The sequence below is a fragment of the Haemaphysalis longicornis genome, unplaced genomic scaffold (assembly GCF_048455015.1).
Source record: "Haemaphysalis longicornis isolate Haplotype H1 unplaced genomic scaffold, Haemaphysalis longicornis Haplotype H1 scaffold_3, whole genome shotgun sequence".
In the NCBI taxonomy this organism is placed as follows: Eukaryota; Metazoa; Arthropoda; class Arachnida; order Ixodida; family Ixodidae; genus Haemaphysalis; species Haemaphysalis longicornis.
In genome coordinates this window covers 44,465,942-44,492,663 of record NW_027526335.1, presented here as the reverse complement: position 1 = coordinate 44,492,663, position 26,722 = coordinate 44,465,942, and the positions used below count along the sequence as shown (strand labels likewise).

The window sequence follows — 26,722 nt, the reverse complement described above, 5'->3', positions numbered from 1 at the left end:
CTTCCTTCGTCGCGCGCACTCATCACTGCGGCGGCGGCGCCCTCGCTTTCCTACGCCAGGTAAACGGCACCGGTCCCGCGCGCTTCTCCGTTCGCTCCTTGCCTATCTCTCTCCGCCATCGGGCGCTGCTCCATCGGGCGCTTGCGGGAGGGGGTGTGGTTTGACCTCTAGCTTTCAAGGTCAGAACTGGTCACCCCACGAAGACTGCCCGAGGCAGCGTACTGTAGCTTTCGCTACGAAAGTATTGCAGGGTAAACAGGAACTGACTACACCAAATTGCAGATCTTAAAAGCACTTTTAAGCATGTGTGGCAAAGCAATCCGCCCACTGTTCCCGCATAGTCATTCATTACCAGGCAATGCGCGCCGTACGCGAAGTTGCAAGGTCTACTGTATTCGTTGCACGCACAGTCTGGTACATGTCACATCGCAAATGTATGCGATGCTATGCCCGATGCTACGGGACGCCTTTTTTGGCATCAGATGCATTGTCATGGCTTTTGTACGAGTGGTGGGTCACGACGGTAGCAAATACCTAGACGCGGCGGTGTCGCCGGGAACATGCGAGTCATTCTTTGCCTGCCCGGATTATGCCAGTAGACCACTTTTTTTGTGTAATTTGCATCAAGGCCACGAGGAGGAGAGTACACGGTGGCCACAACAAAAAAACACGCGGTCGCACAACAACAGGAAATCTGTTGTCGCAGACGACAACATAACCCATCATCCTATCACTCGTAGGTGGCGCCACGGCTGTTCCGAATTGGCCATCCGATCCAAGATGGCCACCAGCCCTCCAAAAGGCGAAAATACCTCGAAAACAGCTTTTATTCGTTTTACAAAGAAGTATGTAAATGCCAACACTGTTTTAAAGCAAAGCTTTCTACCTCTACCAGCCAACGGTTCCTTCGGGGCGTGCGGGACAAGAAACTCAACGCGGCTAGGGAGGGGGAACGCGGTTTTCACTGTCACAGAGCACAGTGTAGATGTCACGGCGATAGGGCGCTATTACCTAGCGTTCCCCGCGCGCAGGTGGCTGCTCACATTGGTGGGTCGGCTTTGTCGTCTGCTTTGGCGACAGTTGTTTTGGGCCTGTTTTGGCACAGCATCGCATCCATTGCATGCTTACTTCGCACAGCTCGATTAACTTGTTTGACAGCACGTCCTGGGTAACCCGGACCCGACAGAATTAAATGGTCGGATGGCAAAGATATTTAGGATTGGTTTGCAGGTCCGGAAAACAAAATGTAGGGACCACATACAGACATCTGGCCGCTAGAGAAACGCTACCTTTTGCGCACTGCTTGCCATGAATGGGACTCCATTTTTTAAATTGGTGAATACCAATTGGGTTGTGTTTCAACAGGCATTACAAAAGGCAAATGGAGCAACTGCATCTGATAAATAGCGATTATAAAAGTTTTCTCAGCCTTCTCGCAATTCTCAAACTTGCTAAACTAACTAGTTTTAATCGGTATAAATGGTAATCACTAAGCTCACATGCCGAATCGTTTTGGTGTCTGCGCTTGTGTCGCGCAACGGTGTAGCCCCGAGCTAGCACATCAGGAAGGCTAGGTTCCGTTGTCTCACCCTTCGAAAGACGCTCCTCTGTTTTCTTTCCGCCTACGCACGGCCGGGCTACAGCGGCGGCATCCGCCGTTCTAGCCTGGACGTGGCCCCGTGAATTCCAGGTAACGGCTGGCAGAATTTCTGGTTCCACTCTTTGTAGAGCCACGTGTGTGAATTCAAGTGATGTCGCATGGGCAATCGTTGCGGGTGTCGTTTAAAGCTTTGCTTTTCAACCACCTTCACAGCGTGGATTGGAGCCAATTTTTTTAGTTTTGGACGAAAGCACAAAATGCGACCATCGTGTTCAGTTTTAGCGTGAACGGCAAGTTGGCTTATTCAAGGATGATTTTTTAAAGACGTTCATTTATTGTTGAAACACCCTGTATGTTGGTGCAAAACCATAGCCACTTGTATATACGAGGCCATGATTCATGTAAAGTGCCTATAATATATATTCTAGGAACAATAGTTCGTGGTTTGTAGTCTCATGCTGAAAGGGGGAAAAAAAAGGTCGCATATCAGCTCACTCCTCTGCAAATGTAACCTCCTTCCATCCCCTGCCATGTAACTCTCCTCTTTACATTGCCCACTTCGTATGCTGTTCACCTTCGTCTTTGACTTCTTTGTTGACCTTTTGTTACAGTTGGGTTTGACGCTGAGGCAATTAGCTGGGTGTTCGTGCACTCTTTCTTGTAGCTCTTTGCGTAAAACAGGTTTGCAGAATATTTTTTTATTTTCTATCACAAAAATTAAGTCCCCATCTATTTTTAATTAAATAGATATAGAATCAGTTCGGTGTTTAAGTTTTGCCTCTAATATGCGTAATGTTATTTTTTTTGCTGAATGCTATTTACAAGTACGAAGTATTTTACCAGATGTAGAAGTTTGGAAATTCTTTTTAACTTTTCGCCAGCTGGCTCAACAGAGGGCCAGGCAGAGACATACATTGAAATTTCTGCGCTTCAGTATCTCAAAAAATAATAACGTCCTTAAAAGGAATTGTTAGCTAAGCATGCTAAATGGCAAAGAGTGAGCTCAGAAAATTAACCATTTAAATAGTGAAACAGGCTGCTTAAACCACAATAGTATTCAAAAACCCATGTTTCCTATTCTGGCTAAAAAAATGTCTTAGTCAGCCAACTTCCAAGGCCGGTCCAGTGCATCTGCATCACATCAAAAACACGAGGGAGCACACTGGGCATGCTGGGAAGAGCTCGTCTGATCTCGTCGACCCACTGACCGTCAACTCCACACTTTGAGGGCACCATACAGAGAGCCAACCATGCCAGCCCTAGGTCCAGGGGCCTGTTTTGAACCGCTGTTCGGAACGTGGGGGGCTTCTACACCCAAAGCTTCACCAAGTTCCAGCGGAACACACGGCTTGCCGCGTCAAACACCACACGGTACAATGCTACCCATACTCAAGAAAATAAAGTGTCATGTGAGTAGTAGTGGTGACGCGCTGCTTGGCAGAAAAGGGAAACAGAGTTTCAGTACAACAGCTTTCTACCCAACCACTTCTGCTCGGCAGGGTGTAGCCCAAAACAACCCATTGTCGTTTGAACCCGTCCTGTTTCAACCCGCTCCCAAAACACACTTCCCATTTGAACTTGTATTGCTTCAACCAATTCAAATTTCTGAAATAATGCATTACTGTTTTTCGAAGTGTTCGCCAAAATGTGCTTCCAATCATGCATTACGGTAAGAACTTCTACGCAGCAATTTATCTGGAATTGAGCATACAGCCATATTTCTGGCTGATAAAAGTTTGCAAACGCCTGAGGCCGATACTGTGCTCTTCAAGCTTTTTGGAGGAAATGCTTTTGCATTTCTCGTTCATCTGACTTCCGTACGGAATCAAAAAAGTTTGTTCATTCATTCATGGCTCTCCTCAGAAAAGAAGCAATCGCGCTGAAACAATTAATTACGCTCTCGAAAGACTTTTTTCCAGTACCGGTGCTCTTAGTGGCCTTTACGGCAAACTTATGTCAGGACTGGAAAGATTTGGCTGTCAAAAAACTTGTGAATGGAACATTCTGCATTGATGAGAGTTCAAATCCCATCATTTGCATGTTTACTTACTGCATTCCCACCCATGTATTAACCGTAAAGAGTACACGCACAAAAATAAAGCTTGGGGCATTCTTGATTGATTGATTGTGGGGTCTAACGCGTCGACGCAATGCAGGCGATGAGGCGTGCAGTAGTGGAGGGTTTCGGTTTAATTTTGACCACCTGGGGATCTTTACATGCGTCGAAATCTCGTACACACGAGCATTTTTGCTTTTCGCCTCCATCAGGAAAGCGGCCACCGCGGCTGAGAATCGAACCCGCGACCTCGTGCTCAGCAACGCAACGCCTTAGCCACTGAGCCACCGCAGCGGGTCTTGGGGCGTTCTCAACGCTTGGATGAAGATTGTGTACGACCATTTCCTCCAAGAGAAAATTTGAGCTTTAGACTTTAATGGTCAACTTTTTAGACATTTGCATATAAAGTGACCATTAGCCCCATATTAAAATAGGCAGTAAAAACCACTTGGGATTTCATAAAATAAGTTTTTCATTAGCTAGATTTGTTAATTAAATTTTGCGAGGTCTTCTTCCCACATAGAAATAAAACAGTAGCCCTTTACTAAACAGTCGGGACTCAAACCCACACCGCTGCCTGAGAACGCATGCGAGCAACACGCTCCAAACCGCTTGACTAACGAGGAAGCATATGGAAGGGTGCAATTTCAGCTGTAATTCACCAATGCTGTACTCGGACGTAACGCAGCAACCTACGTATTGTTTTTTAATTGACGCCACATACCGTAAAACGAACCATGGCAATAAGGTTGTAATAGGGCATGCCTGACCATTGTTTTCGCCTGCTGCAGCTTTTTTTTTTACTGTCGAAACTTGAATTTAATTTTCAGGTTTTGCCGGACGTAATTAAAAACAGAGTCAAAGTACAGTCAGACGTAACCTTAATTTCAAAAAACGCCTCAGTCCGAGTCACCTGATATGAACAGGGTAGGTTAGTCTGGGAAGAGGCTAAATGGGAAAATGCAAAATGGTAAGGTCATCTTGTACCAGGTTGAAATGGGAGGGAACGAACGAGAAGGTTTATATGGAAATCGGTTCAAGCGGGAACAGGCGAAATGGGAAGGAACAAGCGGGAAGGTTGAAATGGGGATAGGTTCAGCGGGAACCTCCCGCTCTGCAAACATGGAATATGCCCAGCCCTCCAGATATGTGTATTCACAAGCATCAGCACGATGCATTGTTCCTACCTCTACAGTCACCAATAACTTGTGCTAATCTTTTTTCAATGTGGCTGTGTCTCTAGCTTTATTAAATGCCTCGATACGCATAACCAGAGAAGTAGAATTGATTGAAACACACATTTACCAGGGTTCATGCTGGTTTACATGACAAAATTTCAAGGGCTTTCAAGGAGCACAGTGTGTTAGAAATATAAATAAGATCGATCCTCAGGGAAAGAGAGAGGCTTGAATTTATGGGAAATCTTAAAAAAATAAGAACATTGCGGGAGACAATGTTCGTTTTCAGACTTGTCCAATTGTTGAAACTATGGCTTACCCGCCGCGGTGGCTCAGTGGCTAAGGCGTTGCGCTACTGAGCACGAGGTCGCGGGTTCGATTCCCGGCCGCCGCGGCCGCTTTTCTGATGGAGGCGAAAAGCAAAAATGCCCGCGTGTACGAGATTTCGGCGCACGTTAAAGATTCCCAGGTGGTCAAAATTAATCCTGAGCCCTCCACTACGGTGCGCCTCATCGTCTGCGTTGCGTCGGCGTATTAAACCCTACAATCAATCGAAACTATGGCTGCAGCGACACCTTCTTCTTTGGCGATCTATCATAGCTGTTTGCCAGTTACATGAGTAAACATGTATGAAACATGCTTCAGGTTGGTTTATTCATGCTATCTAAGCGAAGGCATGCATCAGCCATGCATCGCCTTATATTTTAGTCCAAAATAAACACTCAGCATACACCACTTAATTCATAAAACCATTTAAAACAGGCATCTAAAACGATGAAGATCCTTATATACAATATGTTTCACATGAAAATAATCCGCACGTAGAGTCCAATTGAAAACTGCAATGAATGCGCACAGAAAATGTTATCTGTGAAAGTCCTTTCGCTCTGGGTACGTATTCAAATTAACAGTTACACTAAGGGGTGCAGCCAGAGGCTGCGAACGGAAAGGGAGTTCGTACGAAGCACTCACAGAGGCATCCGAGTTTGCTCCGGTATAAAATGTAAATGGCACCGTAGCTTCTTCTGGAAAGTGGAGCGACCTGCGTGCCCCCTTCTTCCCTCCACTTGGCACAAACGAGCCTGGTTTGGCCTGGGCAGGCTTGACAGCTGGGCTTTCCTCTTCAGAGGGTCCGTAAGCCCAGACACGGTCATTGCCCATCAGTAAGTAATTATGTGAGGCTGTCGAATGCGCAGTGTGGTTCGTACCATTGCTTTTCCAAGATGGGCCCCGCTCCCACGGACTGCGCGATATGGTTTTCTGAACTGGATTCACGGTCTCAATGGAAGCAACACCAAGTGCATCCAGCCCCTTTGGATCAGCCTTCTCTGGTGAATCAATGATGGCAGCGGCAATGTCAAGAGCCTTGTCTGATATAGGCATTGCCCGCTTGGAGCCAACGCTGAACCTGCGGTCTGGCCTTGTCTGGTTATCCACTGTGCTCATCTTAAGAACAGGATCAGGCATGCGAGAGCCTTCTTGCAAACGTTGCGAAGGCCCATCCGCTAGCTGGTGCATCCTCCAAACACTGGCACCTGAACGCTTCGCAAATGGATGTTGCGATTCCAAACCTGTACCATTAGCAACTTCTGGGGATTTTTCATGTAGCCAGGAGAATTCGAAGACATCATCGGAGGCACCGAACGTGTCTTCCGAATGAAACTCGAAAGGTGGTACGTTGCCCCCTAAAGTCGTACTGTTATGTTCTATGCTCGGAACGTCGGCAAGCGATTCTTCTGCTGTAGACGCCAATTTCTTCATATACGTCTTCCGCACGGTTTTGGAGAAAGAAGGGGGTCCCGTGTGGGGCACAAACCCCGCACTGCCCATGCGTGCGTGAGAAGCGCTTCCATTGCTGCTGCTGCCCTTGTACTCGTAGCCACCAGGAGTGGACGCCACTGTGGAACTGCTTTGCATGCGGGACTGCAGCCGCCTCAGATGCTCGGCCCGCTGTTCAGCCAGTTTCGTCAGCTTGTGAAGCTCGTTGGTTGTGCTCCGAAGTAGTCGCTTCGCCTCAAGCACGGCCGCATTCTTTTCATTTATCTGCGACGTGAGACGCTGCAACGTTTGGTCTAGTTCGGCGGAGATAGCCTGCGGAGACACCTGGGAAGCCACGCTGGAAACTGAGACTTCCTCGCCCCGACTTCGGTTGCAAGACATGGAGACCTGCACTCCACTGTCGGCACTGCTACTGCCAGCCGTTGAGGTGCCCCCGGATGTGGCTTGGGGCTGCTGAGAATGCGAATGGCTGCTGCTCCCCGCAGTGGTGGACGCCGCCAGCGCGATGTCTTGAGACACCTTGCTGCTCAGTGCTTGAACCAGCAGGTCCTTGTGTTTGCCTTCTGACTGCAGCGCGTACAGCTGGTGTTCCAAGATGGCCACTTTGTTCTCGTGATGGCCAACAGCGGAAGTGAGCTCCTGGTTCAGGCTCCTCTCCTTCTCGAGGACGGACATGAGTTCTTGGTTGAGCGACTCCTGGGCCTTGAGTCGTGCCTCGAGTTCAGCCTGCAGGGGCACAAGCGAGTTGTACAAGCATTCGTGGAAAGTTTACTGCATGTAACATCTATAACACCACCTTTAAAGCTCGATGCCTAGCAATTTCTTTTGCGGTATTTTACTGCGAAATGAGTTGCTTGCTTAGGTGCATTAAGTACACATTCACCAACTAGAATTTGAAGGAAGCATAAAAAATCGCAATCTTTGTCTGGTTTTGCTTCCAATCATCAAGGTTCCGATTGTGAATGACAAAAAATAAAAAAAATAAAATAATAAGGCAAGAAATTATAGATTGAATGCTTTCAAATATAAACACTTTCAGTTTTAGTCATATAGAACGGTGCGACTTGTATATAAAGAAAAACTAAACTGAGGTCACAAAAGTTCACAAAATAGTAAAGTGCAGCAAGAGGCTGTCTAACCTTTTACCTGCAAAAAGGGGCGCACTGGACACTACTACGTTAGCTGCTTTTTCTTTTTTGTAGGGGAAAGTCAAGTAAAAGCTTTTTATTCGGTAAAGCGAAAGCACTTGCTGTCTGTTTCTTTACTTCTGTGTGCGGGCATGAACGCATCCGTCATGATGTTGCTGTAGGGTGTGCAACGCCTTTTAATGCAGTAAGGGATTTTGTTGTGCTTAAGAGATAAAACCTCCGTTGCACTTTGTTATTTTTGCTACGCCGAGGGCCATACAGTTGCTACGAGGGCCATACAGATGCCTTGCTTTTTTGATAAGGGTGAACTGTTACGGATGGTTCTCGATCGAATAAAGAGCAACACCCATTTTTTCCCCCTAAGAATAAAATGCAGGTGATGTATTTTTACAGATAATTTCTTCGAAAAGGGCGAAATGCCTCAGTAATTATTTTTTTACTTGAAAATGATATATTATGAATAGCGAGTTTCAATTTCTGTTACTTCCACTGCTGTCATTTCCGCCCGCCACAGTGCAGTTATTGCGCTCATTGTGCTCTGCACGTGTAGTGCGTCTATGCGTGCGTCGTTCTCCCAGCCATGTCGTCGCGTGCGAAGCAAGGGCGGTGAAGTTGTGACGCATAATTCAAGCTGCATGCAGTTGAATTAGGATGGAAACCGCGCAGCAGGGAGGCAATTTGAAGTGAGCGAAAAATTGATCCGGGACTGGCGCAACGCATCCCCTGTGCTCCAGACAATGAAGTCAACCAAGAAAGCGAACCGCGGAAAAAAGGCACACTGGCCGGATCTCGAGCAACGTCTGTACACGTGGGTAACTGCAACAACGAGCCTGCGTCTGAAGGCGAAGACTATCACTACCGAGACCAATGCTGTGGGCTTCAAGAGCGGCCCGTCGTGGTGCTTCCGCTTTATGCAGCAAAATCAGCTGGTGATGAGAGCACGGACGACAAAGTGTCAAGACTGCCTGACGACTTTTAGGCACAGCTCGACAACTTCAACAGAGAGGAATTTGAGAAGAAAAATATCAGCGCGAGCCACATCATCAACATGGATGAAGTACTGTTGACATTCGACATTCCGCTTCGAAGAAGCGTCGCTGAAACAGGCAAAAAAACTGCAACTGTCAGGACAACAGGCCATGAGAAGGCCCACTTCACAGTTGTTCTCGCCTGTTGTGCGGACGGCAGAAAGCTGCCTCCCATACTGATTTTTAAGCGCGAAACTTTGCCAAAGGCAGTTTTTCCTCCTGGTGTGGTGGTTCAGGCGAACACAAAGGGATGGATTGATGGGTGTGTGGCTTGACCGCTGTTTTACGTGTCAGCCGGACGGATTTTTTCACGCAAAGCCCGGAATGCTCGTGATGAACAGTATGCGGGCGCACATGACCGATGCCACCAAGAAAAAGATAAGTTCGAAGAACTGCATTCCAGTCATCATACCCGGCGCTATGAGAAAAATGCTTCAGCCACTCGACATTTCTGTAAACCGCAGTTTTAAGGCGGTTCTGCGGTGTTTGTGGGAGGCCTGGACAACAGAGGGCAAGCATAGCTTCACAAAAATTGGGCGCATGAGGCGCGCGGACTATGGAGAAGTGACCGAATCGATTAGCGAAGTGTGGAACTCGATTTCTTTAAGAACGATTGTCGTAGGGTTTCGCAAGGCTGGGTTGATCCCATACGCGGCTGGTACTGTTGGAGAGTTGGATAACACCAGCGAGTCGGAAGACGACAGTGATGCACCAGCGGAACTTCAACCTGAAGTAGCTGCATTGTTTGTCAGCGATTCCGAGGAAGATGGTTTCGATGGATTCAAGTAAACGGCATCAGGTACGCTGCCAGTACCTTTGATTATGGTGAGTGAATAAAGTAGTTCTGAAAAATATTGTCTACGTGGTTGGGGGCACTCGGTCTTGGCCTAACCTTGCCTAGTACTAGCATGGGATGCGTGCAGAGGTGGTGGCAGCCGCCGCATGTATTTTTTCGCATTTTATCGCAGCCAGATACTCAATGAGTTCATTAAATTAACGAGTGCGCTTTGTATACTGGTGCAGCATACACCGGTGCGGCTTATATACGTTTTTTTTTTAGTAAATCTGCTGTTTTGAGGGGGGTGCGACGTATAGACCGGAAAATATGGTAACATTACATGGTTCCTTTTAATTGTTGCCTGCATCTGCTATTAAAAAAGAAACAGTTTCAAATTTTCCTGTTCACGTCTGTAGTCACAGCTTCACCACACAGCTGCAGTGTCACATGAAATTGACCCCTACTGCAAATTGCATTAAACATCGGACAATATTCATGAGGCATTTCAAGTTTCGAACATTCGCACACGACTTGTAATTGAATATTATAGAGCTAAGCACACATTCAACTCAAAACAGCTTTTTCTGGAGAATTTAGATATGTCACAAATTCTTGACACCGAATTTTTTGGACTTAGTAGGTACCCAGCACAAGTTATGCACATGACACCGAATTTTTTGGACTTAGTAGGTACCCAGCACAAGTTATGCATAGGATAGCCATTTTAGAACAAAAAGATCTTTAGCTACCTTTACTCCACAGAAGTCACGTGAAAGGCACCGTGGACAAAACTTTTTAGTCAAATAGCAACAAGAGGTAATTTTCCGAATGTTTAACAAGGTTTCAGTAAATAAAAATGCTCAAGGAATATTTTAAGTCCATTCTAATTGTGGCACAAATGAATAAACTCAATGTGCGACTCACTGAGGCATTGCAAGCAGCCTGGAAACATGCTGCTGCACAGTAAACATCGTGATGTCGCAACCGCAATTTGATACAAGGAAAAAAAAAATGTTGATGCTTTGGCAAGTGCCGATTATTTGCATGAAAAACAGCTGGCTATGTCCCATGGCCAAACACAGGGCACAGTTTGCTTCGGTCAGCTAGCGCTTAGCTGCCCACCCCAAGCAGCATTACACGGAAGCCCATGCACACAAAGCCATCATTAGCAATGCCCAGTGACCAGGTTTTTCAGCTGGCATGACCACAAACAGATAACGTTGCAGTGCCTCAAGACAGTTAGGTACTCCAAAGTTCAAGGAAACATGGCATTCTTACATAGCTTTTAAACCTTTTCACTCAGTTTGGGCGGCATGCTCTGCGTAAAGATTACTCACCTTTTGTTGCAGTAGGGCTGCAACTTCTGTTTCAAGTCTAGTCTTGTAGGCCCGGTTCTGCTGCTGCAGATTTCTGTTGAGCATCACAGCTTCCTGGCACTCTGAACCTTTAACCCGCAACTGCGATGAAATTAGTGCGGCACAATTTACAATTACAAATAAATAATAAAAAATAAAAATAAGACAAACAAAATCATCATCATCATCATTATTATTCACCCGACGTCCCACTAATTTTATCACCAAGCTTAAAGCACATTCCCACTACCAACTCGGGCACGTCACAAGACGGCCTGCAACACATGTCGCACGATGAGACGGCGTTCAAACTTGCGACAATGCGACTACGTTTAGCGGAGCTGTTCCCCGCTTTGTACCAATTCCTTCAGGCTTCCAAAATTGGCACTCAAAGAAAAATTTGTTACACTATCGCGACAAGAACGGCAAGAAATCACTTTAAAACACATGCTACTAACCTGATGAGTGCCGTAAGCATTATGGGTTGCGAGAGAAGCCGAAAATAATGACACCAGGCAGACTCGTTTAAACATATTATTGCAGGCAGGAATACACATGCTTGCTATTACGTCACAACACTCGCATCACGGCCCTCAAAGGTTGCCACTTTTCAAAGACATGGCAATTCTGGAGCCTACTACACGCCAATAGAGGTACGAAAAGGCTGCAAGTCAGCCTAATGTCCCCGCCACCCATCTAGTTATCTATAAAGATTACCTGCTTTTACAATTCAAACACATTTCTGCGCAGTGATAGGTCCCACATTGTTCGTTGTTTCCTACACGAGCATGCTGATCCTGATGGCAAGTCGCTGGCCGGTGGGAGCTCGTTGCCATTTTCAATGCTGGAAGCCACCAAATGACTGGGTTCCGGCTATGCCAGCAGATACTGCGGCCATGATTGGCGAACTGGCTTGCGATGCCATCGCAGCACCGTCACAAAGCTCATCAGCTTTGTCACGTCTGCGATTTGCAAGTGGGAACGCGCCTTAATTAAGGCCCCAAGCAACAATCCACCTGCTTTTGTGCATGCACACATCAAATAAGTAACCACCGGAGGCAATTCAGCCAATTTTGCTGCTTTCCCAGCATCAGATTCCATCATGCCATGTGCATTGAGAAGCATTCCTGTCCTCTGTTTTCTCTGCACCCTCCATTTCGACAGTGCAGCTCTTTGATACAAGATGTGTGTGCAAATGTTTACATTTAAAGTTTACCGCACGTAAGAGATTATATAAACACACACAAAAAATATGCGGTCATTACAAAGCATTTGTTCCACTACAACATGGAGGCCACACTTCTTTCTCATGCACTGGTTTTTCTTGTACCAATTCACCAAAATCCCAAACCAACAACATTTTAATCAAGACCACTGAACACATCAATAGACGCTTTACTTTAACATCCACTTGGTGTGCAGTATGATAGCTTAATACCTACAGGTGGTCTACTTAGAGGGACACTGAAGTCAAAATACACGTTGCTCTAGATCCATAGATTAGCTCACTGAGAGCACGAATAAACCACTCTTACGTGTAGCTTCTCTTAAAATACGGTAGAAAATAGCGATAACGTAACGACAGGTGCCGCTGCCACTGGCTATACCATGCAACTTGCCCTTAGAGTGGTAAAAACGTCTCACGTGCACGTCTTTCCTGGCTGCCACTGGACGGCGTTACTCATCCATATTCGAGGCAGCGGTACCGCTTTTCAGGGTTGTGTTGCAAGCTACAAATGAGCGGTTGGTTTGACGCCAACATTCACAAGGCCTCAAAAGAGCAATATGTTTTTCTTCAACAAAGCATCATGTCCGGTCGTCATTTTACCTACCCGTCTGAGGCTGACAGAGTCCAAAAAGTGCTTAAATGCATTTTTGTTTTGGACTCATAGTGCGTAAACATGTGCCACAGCGCGCTCGCATGGCCACCGCCATATTTGTTTACAAAAAAGACCGCGCAGCCTCACAGAGACACTACATGGTGACTCATGGCACGGCTCTGGCTTGGGCAATGCCAGCTGGCTGCAGCTGAACAGCGCGCGTGGTGCACATGCGTTTGTACGTGTGGCAATCAGCATGTCTGCTCTCAATAAGATGCCACCACCAGCCCAAATGTGGAAGTTTTTATTGCTAAAAGATAAGGCACCCATCATTGCCTGAGTGGGGAAAGGGAGGATAGTGCCAACAGGTTTGGAACAGCCTCCTGCTCGGTCTACCATTTTGAAAAGCAAGGGCACCACCCTTCAATGGCACAGGTGCACAAAACAAAACAGTGACGGCTGTGGCCTTTCTGGACATCAACAGAGTGGTGTTCACATAGTTTTTTGAAAAGCATAAAAACAATGAGGTGCCACTGGCTGGCAGAGTTCGCCAACAGAGCAAGCTCGACTTCACTTGCATTCTCAGACATACTGGGTGCCGAGGACCAAGGAGAAAAACACGCAGAGAAGGCAAACTTGTGGGACGTTTTGGATGAGTACGACACAATTTCTCGTTCTTAGGCATGTACGACACCCAGCAATAAAACACTTCTTGTAGTGTGAGAGCTGAGCTGTGAAGTCGCTGCAAGGTAAGGCTTGCAAATCGAAATAACAGACTTTCGGAAATAAATTTTTGGTTCGCAGGCACTTTTCCTGTCATTGAAGTTTCATACTCGTGGCAACAAAATTACCACAAAAGCGTTTTTTTTAAATTCCGCGGTGGTTTCAATATGGCAGGGTTCAACTGCATTTAGTTGCTTCTATACCACTATATACCACTGCTGCCTAGCTTGCTTCCAGTTTATTGTGACGTAAACGGCGGCTGCAGTTGCTGTTTGCATCATGTTTGATAAGCATTTAAATAGGAATTTCTCAGCAATTAAAGCCATTCGGCACCAAATCAACAATAAAATGGCTACGGGAAGTTCAGACTTTCATTTGAAGGCAACTTGCTGGTTACCTTCAGTGCCCCTTAAAAAAATACAGCAAGAAAACCTCTGCATTAGCAGTCATTATTGCAAAGCCTCCCAAATTTTTGAGTTGCCATGCAAAGCGGCAAGGATAGGAAAGAACAAATACGATAGAAATAACAGCCACCGCTATCGCGGTGTTGATTCCTTTCTGCCGTTATCATCACTTTTCACTTTCTCTCAAAATTCACCACTGACCAACTTGACCAGCGCCGAGTACTCCCAAAAAAATGTCCACCCCAAAAAAGAAAAAAATCCTGTACCTGCAGGTCTTTCTCATTGGTGACTTCAAGGAGTACCCGCAGGTGTTCGCTCTTCAGCTCCTGCACTTTTGTCTGCATTTGGGCCTTGAGACACTTGATCTCTGCCCTGCAAAACAGGTTCCTTTAATTAACAAGACCACTCTGCATTTTTCACACTGAAAACTCAAAAGTTAAAAAAATTGCAAGACCCCAAATAGTGCTCGCGTTTTTACGGAGGTACTAATTTATACGTTTGCTTTTATTGTAATGCTGTAATAAGGTTGCTTGGTGCTCAGGTTTGCCAGGCGGCCAACCTGATGTCTACGGTGCCTCACACCCCTGTCACACGGCAAATCTAATGCCATTCAAAGTGAATGACATTAGGTGTTAATTACATTCAGTGTGGCCGTGTGGGTCTACACGGCATGGTCACAGTCACTATCACTATCAAATGACATGCAGTGACGACAATTAGCAAGCTCGCAAAACCGAAAATCTATATTTCAAGTGCACCTAGAATCTTTTCATACATAATATTTTTTAAAACATAAAAAAGTATTATTTTTTAAAAATAAAATTAAGAAAATCACCGGTTTTGGTGACATCAGCATACCTGCCAGGTTTGCCGGGATGGCATTAGGGAGATCTTACCGGGGGGGGGGGGGGGTAGTAGGAACAACAGAATGGGTAACTTTCCACACATTTTTTTTAGTTACTTACAAGATAGCAGGAAATGAACTGTTTCTTTGCCCAAACTACCAACAAGCTACACCACTTAAATGTTCGACGTTGCTAACGCCGCCCTTTTCAGAAAGACCTGGAAATAGTACTGCAAGCGCAATACAAAACAGCAGGAATTGAACTGTTTTGTTGTTTCGTCTAAACTAACAACAAGCTACACCACTGGAGACTTGCTAAATCTCCAGAATGGCCGTGCTCGTGCGTAAATGAAAGCGGCGGCGGCGCTGCGTTTCTATAAACAGTAAACTTACAATGGGACGAACAGGTTCACCGTCTGCACATGGCCGACTACGCTTTTTAAGCACTTTACTGATAATGATGCGATCTGGTGTCGGGTTGGATTGTCAGGTATATCTCCGACGCGTTGTGGCCATACTGGGAAAAGGATTAAGCCGAAGACGGGTGCGTTTTCGGGAGATTTTTGTTTCGGTCGTACAATCGTACAAAACCATGAAAATTCGGGAGTCTCCCGGAAAATTCGGGAAACCTGGCAGGTATGCATCAGTAGACATCACAAGCCGAGACAAGTTTGCAAAAAATCCGTATTAGGGTAGTGTGCACATTGGGGACGAGATTATTTTTGTTAGTACTTGCCTGACTTTTTTTATTTGAAAATATGCAGGAGAAAATTTTACTAACAGTTTTTACAAACAGTATTCTGCACCACTGCTGTCGAGGCTACCCATTTGGCTGCTGAGTGAGTTCCCGAACCTCAGTTAGCCACTAAATGTCATTCGGTATTCTCATGTAGCACCGAATTAATGCCATTTCGAGAGAACGAAATTTCCTCTAAATGACGTTAGATCTGCCGTGTGACAGGGGTATTATTCAGCACTCAGGCTGAGAAGCAAACGCTTCTGCAGACTGCTTGCACAGAACTGCCTTTTGACAGACAGCTGAAGCGAGCGCTGCCCGTCGCCCCATTGCGCTGTTGTAGTCTTTTCTCACTGGCAGCAAAGCAAAGAGTCACAAAGAACACAGATTGACGACTGACAAGTGTGACTGCTGTGTGAGATCACTTGTGCATGGTTTCAGGGATAGGCAGAGAGGACCATGTCGCAAGACCTAAGACGTCCCAGAAATCCTTAAACTCAACTGTGCATCGGCCAGCTGCAACAGCAGGCTCTCGGCTTGCTGCCTTGCGTTGCCCGCTCGCTCCAAGGCCAGCATGTGCTGCTTCTCGTAGTCCTCCGTCACAGCCTTCAACCTAGAAACAGAGGACAGGGACGCATCAGGCGTCAAGCACAATTTTCTTGCTCTTATTGCCAAGCCTGCTCGAAAACACAGTGCGAGAGGGGCTTCCCTAACACTTTCACTTGCACATTTTGAAAACGCTCGGTCTGGATGTATTGACTGCTTGAGTGTCCGTGCTAGTTTGTGCAGGCCCCATGCAAATATTAAACTACAGGTGCAAGACCAGCATGTATTGTTTGTCTATTTAGCGACACTGGGACTTTTATTTATTTGTTTGCAAAGACGTGCTTTTTCTTTTAAGACCCAGAATCCAGCTCATTCCCAGCAAAGTTGACAGCCACGGAGGATTCATCTAAAACAAAGAATCCATTGATGAGTGGAGTGTCATTGTAGTAGTAAATGGTACAGTGGCTGGGTGACCTGGGCGTGGAAGAGGGCTTGAGCCTTTCGAAGCACCTCAGAAGCAGGAATAATGCTGTCTTGGGGCAGCCTTGCAGCAGTAAAAGGGAAGCTTTGAAGCAGCTTGGAAGCATCAAAAAATGAGTTTGGAGCAGTGCCAGTCCGTCTGGGAGCAAATTTCTAGAATCGAACATCATTTGTTTGTAATATTCCATGTGTTGTAAACACACACACACACACACACAAAACCAATTTAACTTGTTCTTACTCAACATTCAATCAGTACTGAACCAACCACTTTTCCAATGAGTTGGAAAATATAGGTTCCCATAACTAAAACATAACAGCTGGCACAGCAATAACTAAAAGGAAATAGAGATAAGCAATGCTTTGAATAGCTACGTTTAACCAGGCTTCAGACAAATGAAAAATAAATGTTCGTGGTATCACAACACCATCACAGTCATGGGAAACAGCCCAGAGAAGACCATAGATGTGCAAAATGGTACCTTTTGGACCCAAGCTGTTAATAGTTTAACTTTGTTGTACCCCTAACAAGACCCTAGACAAAAGAAAGAAAGAAAAGAAGCTAAGAGAAACTAAGAGAAAAAAATTTAGGTGAAAAAAAAAAAAAAAAAAAATCCAGGCCAACTTTACTAATGTGAAACCTGGGGAATAGCGAAGCATGCAGTGTATAAGTGCACTGAAAGATAGATTGTCTCTCTCATGCCACATGGCACGCACTGATTGGGAACTGGAGAACCGTTGGTGGGAGGAGCAATCACGCACTTGCGGAGGCAGTGGCGCCCTCTTTTGCATTGAACCTGATTTAAGCAATTTGCACGCCCCACGTGCCCCAGTTTGGGAAAGTGGCAGGGACAAACGCGAGCGCAGTGCAATGCCCGCGCCTCGCCCTGGGGGCTCGTCCTCGGTTATCAACGAGGCCCCGGCACCAGGTAAGTATGCCTTTTCTTGCTTCGGCCGACCGCCCGACCCGATCAGGCCTAGCATAGAGAGCCAGTAGGTACTTGAGTGTAGCACAAATTATAACCCGTCTACAAACAGCTTGTGCTTGACGATTGCTGAAGCAGACAGGGTGCGTTCCACAAATATTTAAATCATGTTAACTTATTTTGAACCGGTTTTATCCATTATACACGTGCCTGAGCCCGTAAGGGGCTCCGCCCCCAAAACTAAGAAGGAACAAGAGATAAGTTGATGCATTGCATAACTAAATCCATCCACCAAAGAAGCACTGCTGTGCACCAAGATGCACCTACCGAGCTGATTACTTGAGCTGCTAACTTAGCAGAATCTCCCTCTCACTTGTGACAGGGCCGCACGTGTTATCTCATCTTGTTCGACACGGCACGGAGTCATCTAAACTTTGGAATGGCAAGCGCACTTGAAATAAGATAACATGGTGAGGGTCCGACTGAACAGTAGAACTATTTTGTTCGTGGCTTTTGACAGTAAGTGGGAAGATTGCAAAGATCGCCGGTGACGACGCACGCTTCATGGTGCAGTGCGCTGTGCGGTGAAGCTCAATTTAGGAACAAAGTTTGTGCTTTGTCTACACCCCAAGTTCACTCCCAAGTTGCGTAAAACCGCACCGCCACTTGAAGACCACGAAATTGTGACGAGTGACTCGGAGCGTTAATCCTTCAGGGAGTCCGCTGGAGTATGCCACGTCATGAATGACAGCTGAATAGATGAGTCCCTACTGCTCTGAGCGCAATGCAACTGGCATTGAACATCTCACAGTTGCCTCACATTTTGTGGCATACTGCTCCAATACTGCCTTTTCGAGCAGGGTGGTGCAGGAAAGCAAATTGACGCAGCTTGGCGCAAATGGTGCAGCGACCCCTGCCTTCCTTACAAGCAAAGCTATCATAAGTGCGCTTGACCCTGTCCCAGGCTAATCGCAAAGTTTGCCAATTTATGCATACCTGCCCCTGTGTTCATCCAAGAGCTTTTCACACTTGCGAAGGCACTCCTGTTTGCTCTCTTCCAACCGCTGTTCAAGCTAAAAAGAAACAAAAGCAAAATAAGGAACACAAGAGAACAGGACCACATCGAAGGGAGACATGACAACACAAAATGTATGTAGAACTCAAGTGACCTTAAAAATTTTGTGACGTTGTTAGGACTTCAAGGTCACATTCTGCTCATTACAATTTTAAATGCCACTAAAATTAAGATGCCCTCAGTGACACATCACAGATAGTGAACAATGTAAAAGGGAAATGTGTTTCACATTAACTTAAAAGCCAACTGTACTCAAATTTCACCTCGGCCAAATTTATTTTGAACGTACAGTACGTGCCACCAAACAAACTGGAACATGAGTGGTAGCCATGCATTGTTAATCAGAAACAGTTAAAGGGACCCTGCAACACTCTGAGCAGTGCAAGTAAACCCGCGCGACGTTTAGATTACACTTCCAGGAGTACCTGAGCCAAATATTACACGTGCACGTGAAGCGGTGAGCGCGCAAATCGCTGTGAAAAACGCCGAAAAACCAACCGCGCTCTCTTCAGTTCTCCTCATTATGCACCCCTGGCATGGCCTAAGCGATGTCACGAGGCCATGGCTGTCCGATCGGCTGTCACTGGTCAACTTCGCGACTAATTTCTCCCATTTCCGCTGTCGTCAGCGCTGTGTGCGAGCCTCTTCTATGCCTGAACCTGTAGGCACAGTTTTGCTGTTTCTTTTGTGTTTTGAGGGCGTGCATAGTTTGAGTGATGAGCTCAATACTTCCCTTTCAACAGGAACACTCGACAACAAACGTTTATTGCTTCAAAAACACCCTCCCCGCCTGTGCGTGCGATTGCAAGCAGGTACCCATGCCTGCTTTTTTGTGGCACCGGACCAGAAATACGCCCCTCCACGTTGCGGAGAAAAGGAGAAAACTCCCCGGCCTGTAGTATATCAAAGGCCGCCAAAGAGAAGGGCGCGAGCCGCCCCCTCTCCGGGAGAGAGCGCGCAGCTTTCATCGCGTTGTCCGCGGTCGAGTTGAGAGGGAACGATTATGCGCGATTTCTCATCGCACGTAGTTTCGTTAATTGTGAACGGATTTTCATAATTCTTGCGGGAGGATATTGCTTTACCCCACAATATATTTCTAGTACTCGATGGTAAGTGTTGCAGGGTCCCTTTAAAATAGCTCTGTTGCAGATGGCATTGCACCTGCTGGCGGATGACGCAAACAGCCATGAAGCAGAAGTCACATAAGGGCCAGCCGCTCGCTCGCCAGCTGACATCACTTCAGTCTGGCCATAACGGCCGCACTCTTTTTAATTTCAGTTTCAAAATCGCTGATTTTTGCTGGTCGTTTATGCCATGCATGCACATTTTCAGCGGTCATATTCTGTATCTCGCAGTCTCTAGGCAGACTATACGAAAAAAGGTTTTTCAAGAGGTGAAAATTTGTGGTGCAGTTGGCCTTTAAATTAGGGTCCTAGATGACCAAACACTGGAAGCTTTGTCAGATGACTAGTTAACCAAAATTAAGTGTTTAAAATAGCTCTGCAATTGCCGACGTTAACACCTGCCAGCATACCGCTTAATTAATCAGCCATGTAGCAGAAGTTCCGTGTTAACTTGTATTGCCCGCCAGTACACGGGCCAAGTTTCACTCTGCATGCTTCTCTCAGTGTACACTAGACTCCAAAGTCCATAAGGATGGAAACTTCTAAAGGCAAGCCTGACCATACAAAACCCCACCCCTCCTGCCCGCTCGGCCATGCTGGTGCTGACCTTGCTATGTTAGGCCTTCTCTCTGCTCCATCCTCACGTCTTTGATCCCACCTACAACAAGCATGTGCTCAGCTGGCTGCGACATAACGTACGCTTGGCTGTAATAGCCGCCCTTTATTTATTTCAGTTTAAAAACTACCATTTTTTGCATATCGCATAAGCTGAGGTTTCACACATTCAAGGTATCATATTTTGTACGTTTCAGTGTTTTTATTCAGACAATACAAAAAGATGGTATTAAAAATTGAAATTTCAGCTGCAGTTGGCCTTAAACCCTGTAAAAACGAACAGTTTTTGCTGTTCCTCAAGTGCACTTAAAAAAAAAAAAAACACCAGGCGACCACAGTAGGAGGCAAACTGCTTTATAGATTTAAGCATACCGTTTCTACTGCCTAGTTTTCCTTTTACTGTACTTCTGATCTCCAAAAATGTCCCGACTGTGCTGTGCCTTTTATGACATTTAAAGACACATCTATAATATGGACAAACAAGCCAAACAGTAGAGAAATTAATTGTTTTCCTGCATTCGATCACACAGCGGTAACAAAGCTTATCACAGGCACAGTCCTGGCTGGTGCTGCACAAACCATTACACCATATGAGTTGCTCTAATCACGGAGAAGATAAACTATGTGTAAAATTGTGCACGGCAAACAAGTACAGTTTGTAATCACACAGCAGTAACGAAGCTTATCACGTGCGCAGTCTTGGCTGGTACTGCACAACATATACAGCATACGAGTTGCTGATCACGGGGAAGATAAGCTATGTATAGCATTGTGCATGCCACACAAGTACAGTTTGATAGGACTTAACAGTGTGACATAAGAGCCTGTGCTATAGGGTTCAAACAAAGCTTCATTGTGCATGCAACAATGGTTGAAATAATTAAAATTGAACCTTTGGAATTAACAATACGCTTTACTGCACACTAACATACCATCCCTTCTGATGCTACAATTTTCACCGTCAACTGTCGCCGTATCCACTGCATATACCCTACATTTCTTCTTTCCAATGTGGGCGAGATTGCAACATGCATCGCTGAGGAAGAAACAGGTATGAAGAAATGGTGTGAGCTGTGAAATAATGAGGTTTTCTTATCCGGTGATGTCAGTAGCAGACCTGTACCGATTATCTGATGCTTGTAAAAACGAATGTAAACCTGGGTGGACTGTGGAAGGGAAATTTTGTTTATATACTGGCCGTACCACACTCTCATGAAACATAACCAACAGGTGTTCCAGCTTCTCACCTCTGCGGTTTGGCTCCTCCAGCGCCTTGTCCGATCCCTGTACTTGGGCACCAGAGAGCGCAGGGTTTCCCACAGCTGCTGGTTTTGCTCGTGTGTGGGGGAATCCACCGATGCTGACAGCCGTTGCTCCAGCAAGCAGAGCAGCACCTCGAGCTCTCCGTCTTCATCAGGTTCCTTGTGAACGTGCGTCTTGTAACAGTAAGGTCAACTCTTTGTTAGCTCCAACACAAACTTTTTTTATGTGTTTTAACACATCAAGGCTGCACCTGTTGCATGAAGCGCACCATGAAAAATCTTTGGGTTAATTTAAACCAGCTGTCGTGTGCAGGCAGTTTTGCCTATTGCCACCATCGAGAACACGATGCCCTAACTGTGAAGCTTAATGGAGATGGACCACAAGATTGCAGATAGCTTTTAGAGTATATTCAGAAAACAGCAGGGAATAGAGTATATTCAGAAATTCACCCATATTAACTTGGATGTTTATGGGCCCAAGCATAGCTTTGGATATAAAAAGACATTACAAATATTGCCCAAGCTGACAGTTGTCTGCTTCAGCTTCTTGATTGCAAGCAATGCAATCGAGGAACATTATGAGAGGGATGCATTTGAACAGTGTAGAATAACCTGACGCTGTCACGACATTCCACACATGCTATGTAGTTAAATCTTAAAATTTTACTCTTCCATGTCGCCTTTTTCAGGCTGCAAGCTCTGTTACACATAAATGTTGAATTAAAGTCTAGCTCACTGGTCTGACATAATGGAAGGATTGTGGTCAAGCATAGCAACACCTTGGTGTACCAATAGCAGTGTACAGGTGTGACACTCATTTCAAACAGCACTACACACCCCAGAGCCATTTACATGAATGTTGGTTTTACATGAAATTCACAACTTACCTGTTCGACAGTTCGTGTGGCCGGTGGTGACGGACCCCGATCCGTGGTGTTGTGAAGTGCAGAGTCTTCCTTTTTGTCGGTGGTAGTGGTGCCGAGCGCTACAGTGTTTGGAGCCATTGAGATATTACTCTGTGATCCGTCCCCCTCTGACGTATCGCTCACGTCGAAAGGGCCAGACTGGACAGAGTCGTCTGAGGAGTCGTCCTGGCCCACAGTAGACATAGCTCTATCTAGGAAAGAACAATTGAGGTGAAAATAAAAAAATAATTCAAACATGCACAGTGATTTGCCATACTCTTTTGCACGCACATAAAATAGAGGACAACACACCGCACCTGGCTCTTTCACACAAGACACCAAGCATAAGTTGTTCGTTCTGAGTTATTACCCAAGATGCAAAGCACACTTTCTTAGCAGCGACTGCTGAATGCTGCGCAGTATTGGAGCCTATCAGCTTGTAGAATTGGGCAAACCGAGGATGTGTAAGCGTCGCCAAATCGCCAGTCTAGAAAGTGTGAAGTGCTTAACCAAGCTGCACTAGCGGCAAACCTTGCCAAATTATTCCCCTCCTTGACAACCCATGTCACGCCCACATCACAGCTCAAGGTGGGAGCCGTATGTCTTGATTTTTACCCAACCGGCAAACCGCTTCCGCTCACTGACCAGCCAGAGACACTGTTCGTTATTCACTTTTAATTATTGCAGATTAAAAGACGCAAGCCAAGCGATGCCTACGTGTGGACGAAGCGTTAGCCAAAGCGAACGAGCGGGAAGGTCTGGGCGAAACCCCAACCAGAGCAAGAAATAATTGACTCTGGCTAGTCAGCGAGCGAAAGCGGTTTTGCCGGTTGGGTAAAGATCAACCAAAATCAGAACAGATGGCTTCAACCGCGAGTTGCGATGCGGCAGTGACATGGGTTGTCAGGGAGGGGAATAATTTGGCGACGCTTACCGCTAATGGCAATTTGGGTACACAATTCCCACTTTCTAGACTGGCCAGCAGCCCGGCAAACCCCGACAAAAGGCAAGGTCTTCCCACTCTCAGAACCGAATGACAGCTGGGAACACACATACGTTTAAAACAGTCCCAGACAAACCGTGCGTTCGGATTTAACTTGATTAATGTAGTTATCTCTAGCGCTTAGACTTCATAAACATCAGAAGCTAAAACGCAGCCCCGTAACTGCCGTTTTCATGTCACATGTGAATAACGCCTCCGGCGCGGATCCCGCACCTGTCTTCTTCGGCGAAAATACACAACGCGCAGCAAGTCGAAGCAGCGCAGAAAGAATAAAAACTTGTGCAGACACTTATGACTCACATTAGTCTTCTTTATGGACTGGAAATATGTCTTAGCGCTAAAACAAAACGACAGAAATTTGAATTTCTCTCAAACGCAGCCATGCTCCAATATCGCGCCTAAAAAGATCGTGGTTGCCGAATTCAGCCGGCTCCTTTTGGCAGCAATACTTATAAGTAGCGTAGTTTTATTTTAATTTTTGGTGCTGAGTACATGCTTTTTTTATTACGTCTGTTTAAATAAATAATAAAATTTAAGCAATCTGCATACTTAATGCGACACTAGTTTTCACTTCGCTCATGCATAGTACCGCGAAATTTGAACGCTTGTTGTGGTTTTAGTCTCTTCATCAGCTTTAGTTTAGGTCAGGTCAGGTAAGCCTTATTGTTTGTGCACGGCTTCGGACGCCCTAAATGCCACAAATTCGGCACTCGCTCACAAAATCCTCCCAATCATAGTGGCAAAGCAAAAATTACAGCACGCAGGAATTTTCAAGATCTCTGCAAGATAGCGCAGACAAGCATGGTGGGGTACCACAGCTGACCCATTTACTTTTCAGAGTGGTAGAAGTTAAATAGTATAAATTAAGAAGAAGGCTTGGTCGGTAATGAATGCGGGTGTACGGTTTTAATTAGATCTGGTTTCCTCGGCACAAAAATTTCGAATGCAACTTAGTGCAAGTAAACCATTCAGCCAACGCCCGAACTGCTACCTGAACACAACACCGTAGGATGCTTTCCCAAACTAATGGGACACCAACATGGAAGAACGAGCCTTACGTGCTAACAGAGGCCTGTAGTGTTACATTACTTGAAACCGGTTTCCAGTTATGTGATTCTTACCATCCGTAAGCAACGCTTGAGTACTGAAGTGTACCACAATGGCAAGATACAAATTTAGCTATCCAGGGTGCTTCAGCATATTCCAGGAAATCCCGGTTGTGCACACCAGAATAGCCGAAATTATTAAAACGTTTCAAGATTACCTTTGTTAACAATGAAGTACTTTATCTATCTTTACACGCTATTCCTTCAAGATAATCTTTTGCAGCAATACAGGTTTCCAAGTATTCGTCTCGTCGCTGAAATGCGTCTTGAAGTCTTTTGTTTGAAATGCATCAAACACATCCTCCAAATGGTGCTGGATCTCTGCAGTATGTGGTGTAAAAACAACGACCATTACGCTGGATTTTCGTTTCTAGGGAGAGGGCAAAGTCTGCAGGAGCTAAATTTTGGCAAGCAGGGTGGCAAAAGTTAGATACTATTCTTGTTTCGGGCAGTGAACTCCTGTGTAAGGAGAGCTTAGTGACAGGGTGAAATATCGTCATAGAGCATACAGCTTTTTAGCACTACACACCCAGTTGCTTTCGCTGGATGTACTCCCACAGGTGTTCTAGGTGGATAAAGTTGTTGTTCTCTCTCTCTCTCTCTCTCACCCTCAGTGGCCATAAAACCCTGATGCACAATGTTGCGGATATCAAACAAAACGACAGATGGCTTGGCTGAGTCAGCCACGAAATTTTGTGCAAAAGGAGCATACATTTTTGTATATAAAGCTTTGTTCTGCTCTGTATGTAACACTTCGCTAGGCTTCACAGTAAGCACATAGGATTCAGACTGCACACACAAATTTTTTGTGGTTGACCCTCCTAGTGCATGCACTCAATGTACTATTGAAACTCAATTTTATGAAACCCGATTTTACAAATTTTCTGATTTAACGAACAAATTCAGATTTCCCCCGCAGATGCCCATAGGCTTTTACGAACTCGAACCAATGAAATAAACTTCGCCGCCAAACCCGATTTAACGAAGCGTTCCGGGAAAAAAGATGCCCTCAAAAAGAGGTTTTTCCAAATTTATGGCGTCTAAAATGTCTGCCAGTGTGCTGCCAGCGTAAAAGTGGTACATTCGATGCAGCAGAGGCATTGTCGTTTTGGTTCTTACGAAACTACAAACCGAAACTGCACGGAATGACAGAATGCACATTTCTTTCCACGCTTTCTTTCCCGGCGATGCCTCTTCCAACAGGCATCGCCCAGTTGTTGGGAAGAACTTCGTCGGCGGAAAGAGGTGGTCACAGATCAGAACTTCGATGACTTTATGAACGCTGACGCAGACGCGCACACTGATACAACAGAAGTTTTCAAGGACGAGGAGATAGTGCAGCTTGTTTCCAGCACACAAGAGGAGTCTGAAGATGTGAACGATCCGTATACTGTTGAAGCTCCCATGCCCACGCCAAGCCAGGTGATGGACACCGTCAACCTTCTGAGGCGGTTTTCTGGGGCACGCGAGGGTAACGAGGAAGCTTTGACTTCACTGGCCAGCTACGAGAGGTGTGTGCTTCCGCTGATCATGAAGCACGCACAGGCGAAAATCACAAGCTTTTTCTCTAGGCAATAAATTTGCCGTTTTCTCAAACGAAATTTGCCGTTCTCTCGATTTTACGAAGTTCCTGATTTAACTAAATTATTTGCGGGTCCCGGTGACTTCGTTAATTCGAGGTTCAACCGTATTGGCTGATTAGGTGCCTTGATTGACTGAAATGATTGAGTTGATTAGTCATTTTATAAAGCGTTGTTCACTACACCTTTGCAGCATACGCCACTATTGGCAAGCTTGATTTAAGTTACAAGGGGTGTCTCTATCCTCGTGCAATTCAAGACATGGGCATGAAAGTACCATCACCTTTTCTTTTTTTCCCACTCTCAATCACCGACTAAACACCTTATATTTAGGCTTAACATTAAGCTTAACAACCTCCCAAGCAATGTCAAACCAACTGTGCGTCAAGCTGTGGGTACCATTCCACTCCATTAGACCTCAAAGCGTAACCTCAGGCTGGTGTGTACCGCAACCGCTCCCCTCCCACTGTGCCACCAGCAGGTCGGTTGGCGCCTTGGCAACAGTGACGCCATTGCCAAGGCTTCATCTACCTCAACAAAATCCAGGGAAGTAGAAAACCTTCTGTACACTAAAAGAGAATGAGCATGCACTTGTACGAGCTGAAAACCTGCTTGCTTTCTTTTGTGGCGGAGATTATTGGCCGTTTCCCT

The 26,722-nt window shown here is 45.8% G+C and overlaps 1 protein-coding gene and 1 pseudogene across 6 annotated transcripts; both read right to left on the bottom strand.

Annotated features, from left to right (window-relative positions):
- Positions 1–5,462: 5,462 nt before the first annotated feature.
- LOC144174363 (uncharacterized) lies at positions 5,463–23,821 on the bottom strand. 6 transcript variants are annotated; one of them, XM_077703022.1, is made up of 8 exons: positions 23,686–23,821; positions 22,365–22,594; positions 21,463–21,651; positions 18,398–18,474; positions 15,952–16,062; positions 14,136–14,241; positions 10,905–11,024; positions 5,463–7,339 (listed from the first exon to the last, which is right to left on the bottom strand). In XM_077703022.1, exons 2-8 carry the CDS (start codon positions 22,584–22,586, stop codon positions 5,699–5,701), a joined length of 2,466 nt encoding a protein of 821 aa, XP_077559148.1. In that variant the 5' UTR covers positions 22,587–22,594; positions 23,686–23,821; the 3' UTR covers positions 5,463–5,698. The 6 variants fall into 6 exon arrangements, with proteins under 6 accessions (XP_077559148.1, XP_077559149.1, XP_077559150.1 ...); XM_077703023.1 differs by having other exon boundaries at positions 22,365–22,590; positions 23,686–23,813; XM_077703024.1 differs by having other exon boundaries at positions 23,599–23,762.
- LOC144176079 (U1 spliceosomal RNA) lies at positions 17,282–17,412 on the bottom strand (annotated as a pseudogene).
- Positions 23,822–26,722: the final 2,901 nt, after the last annotated feature.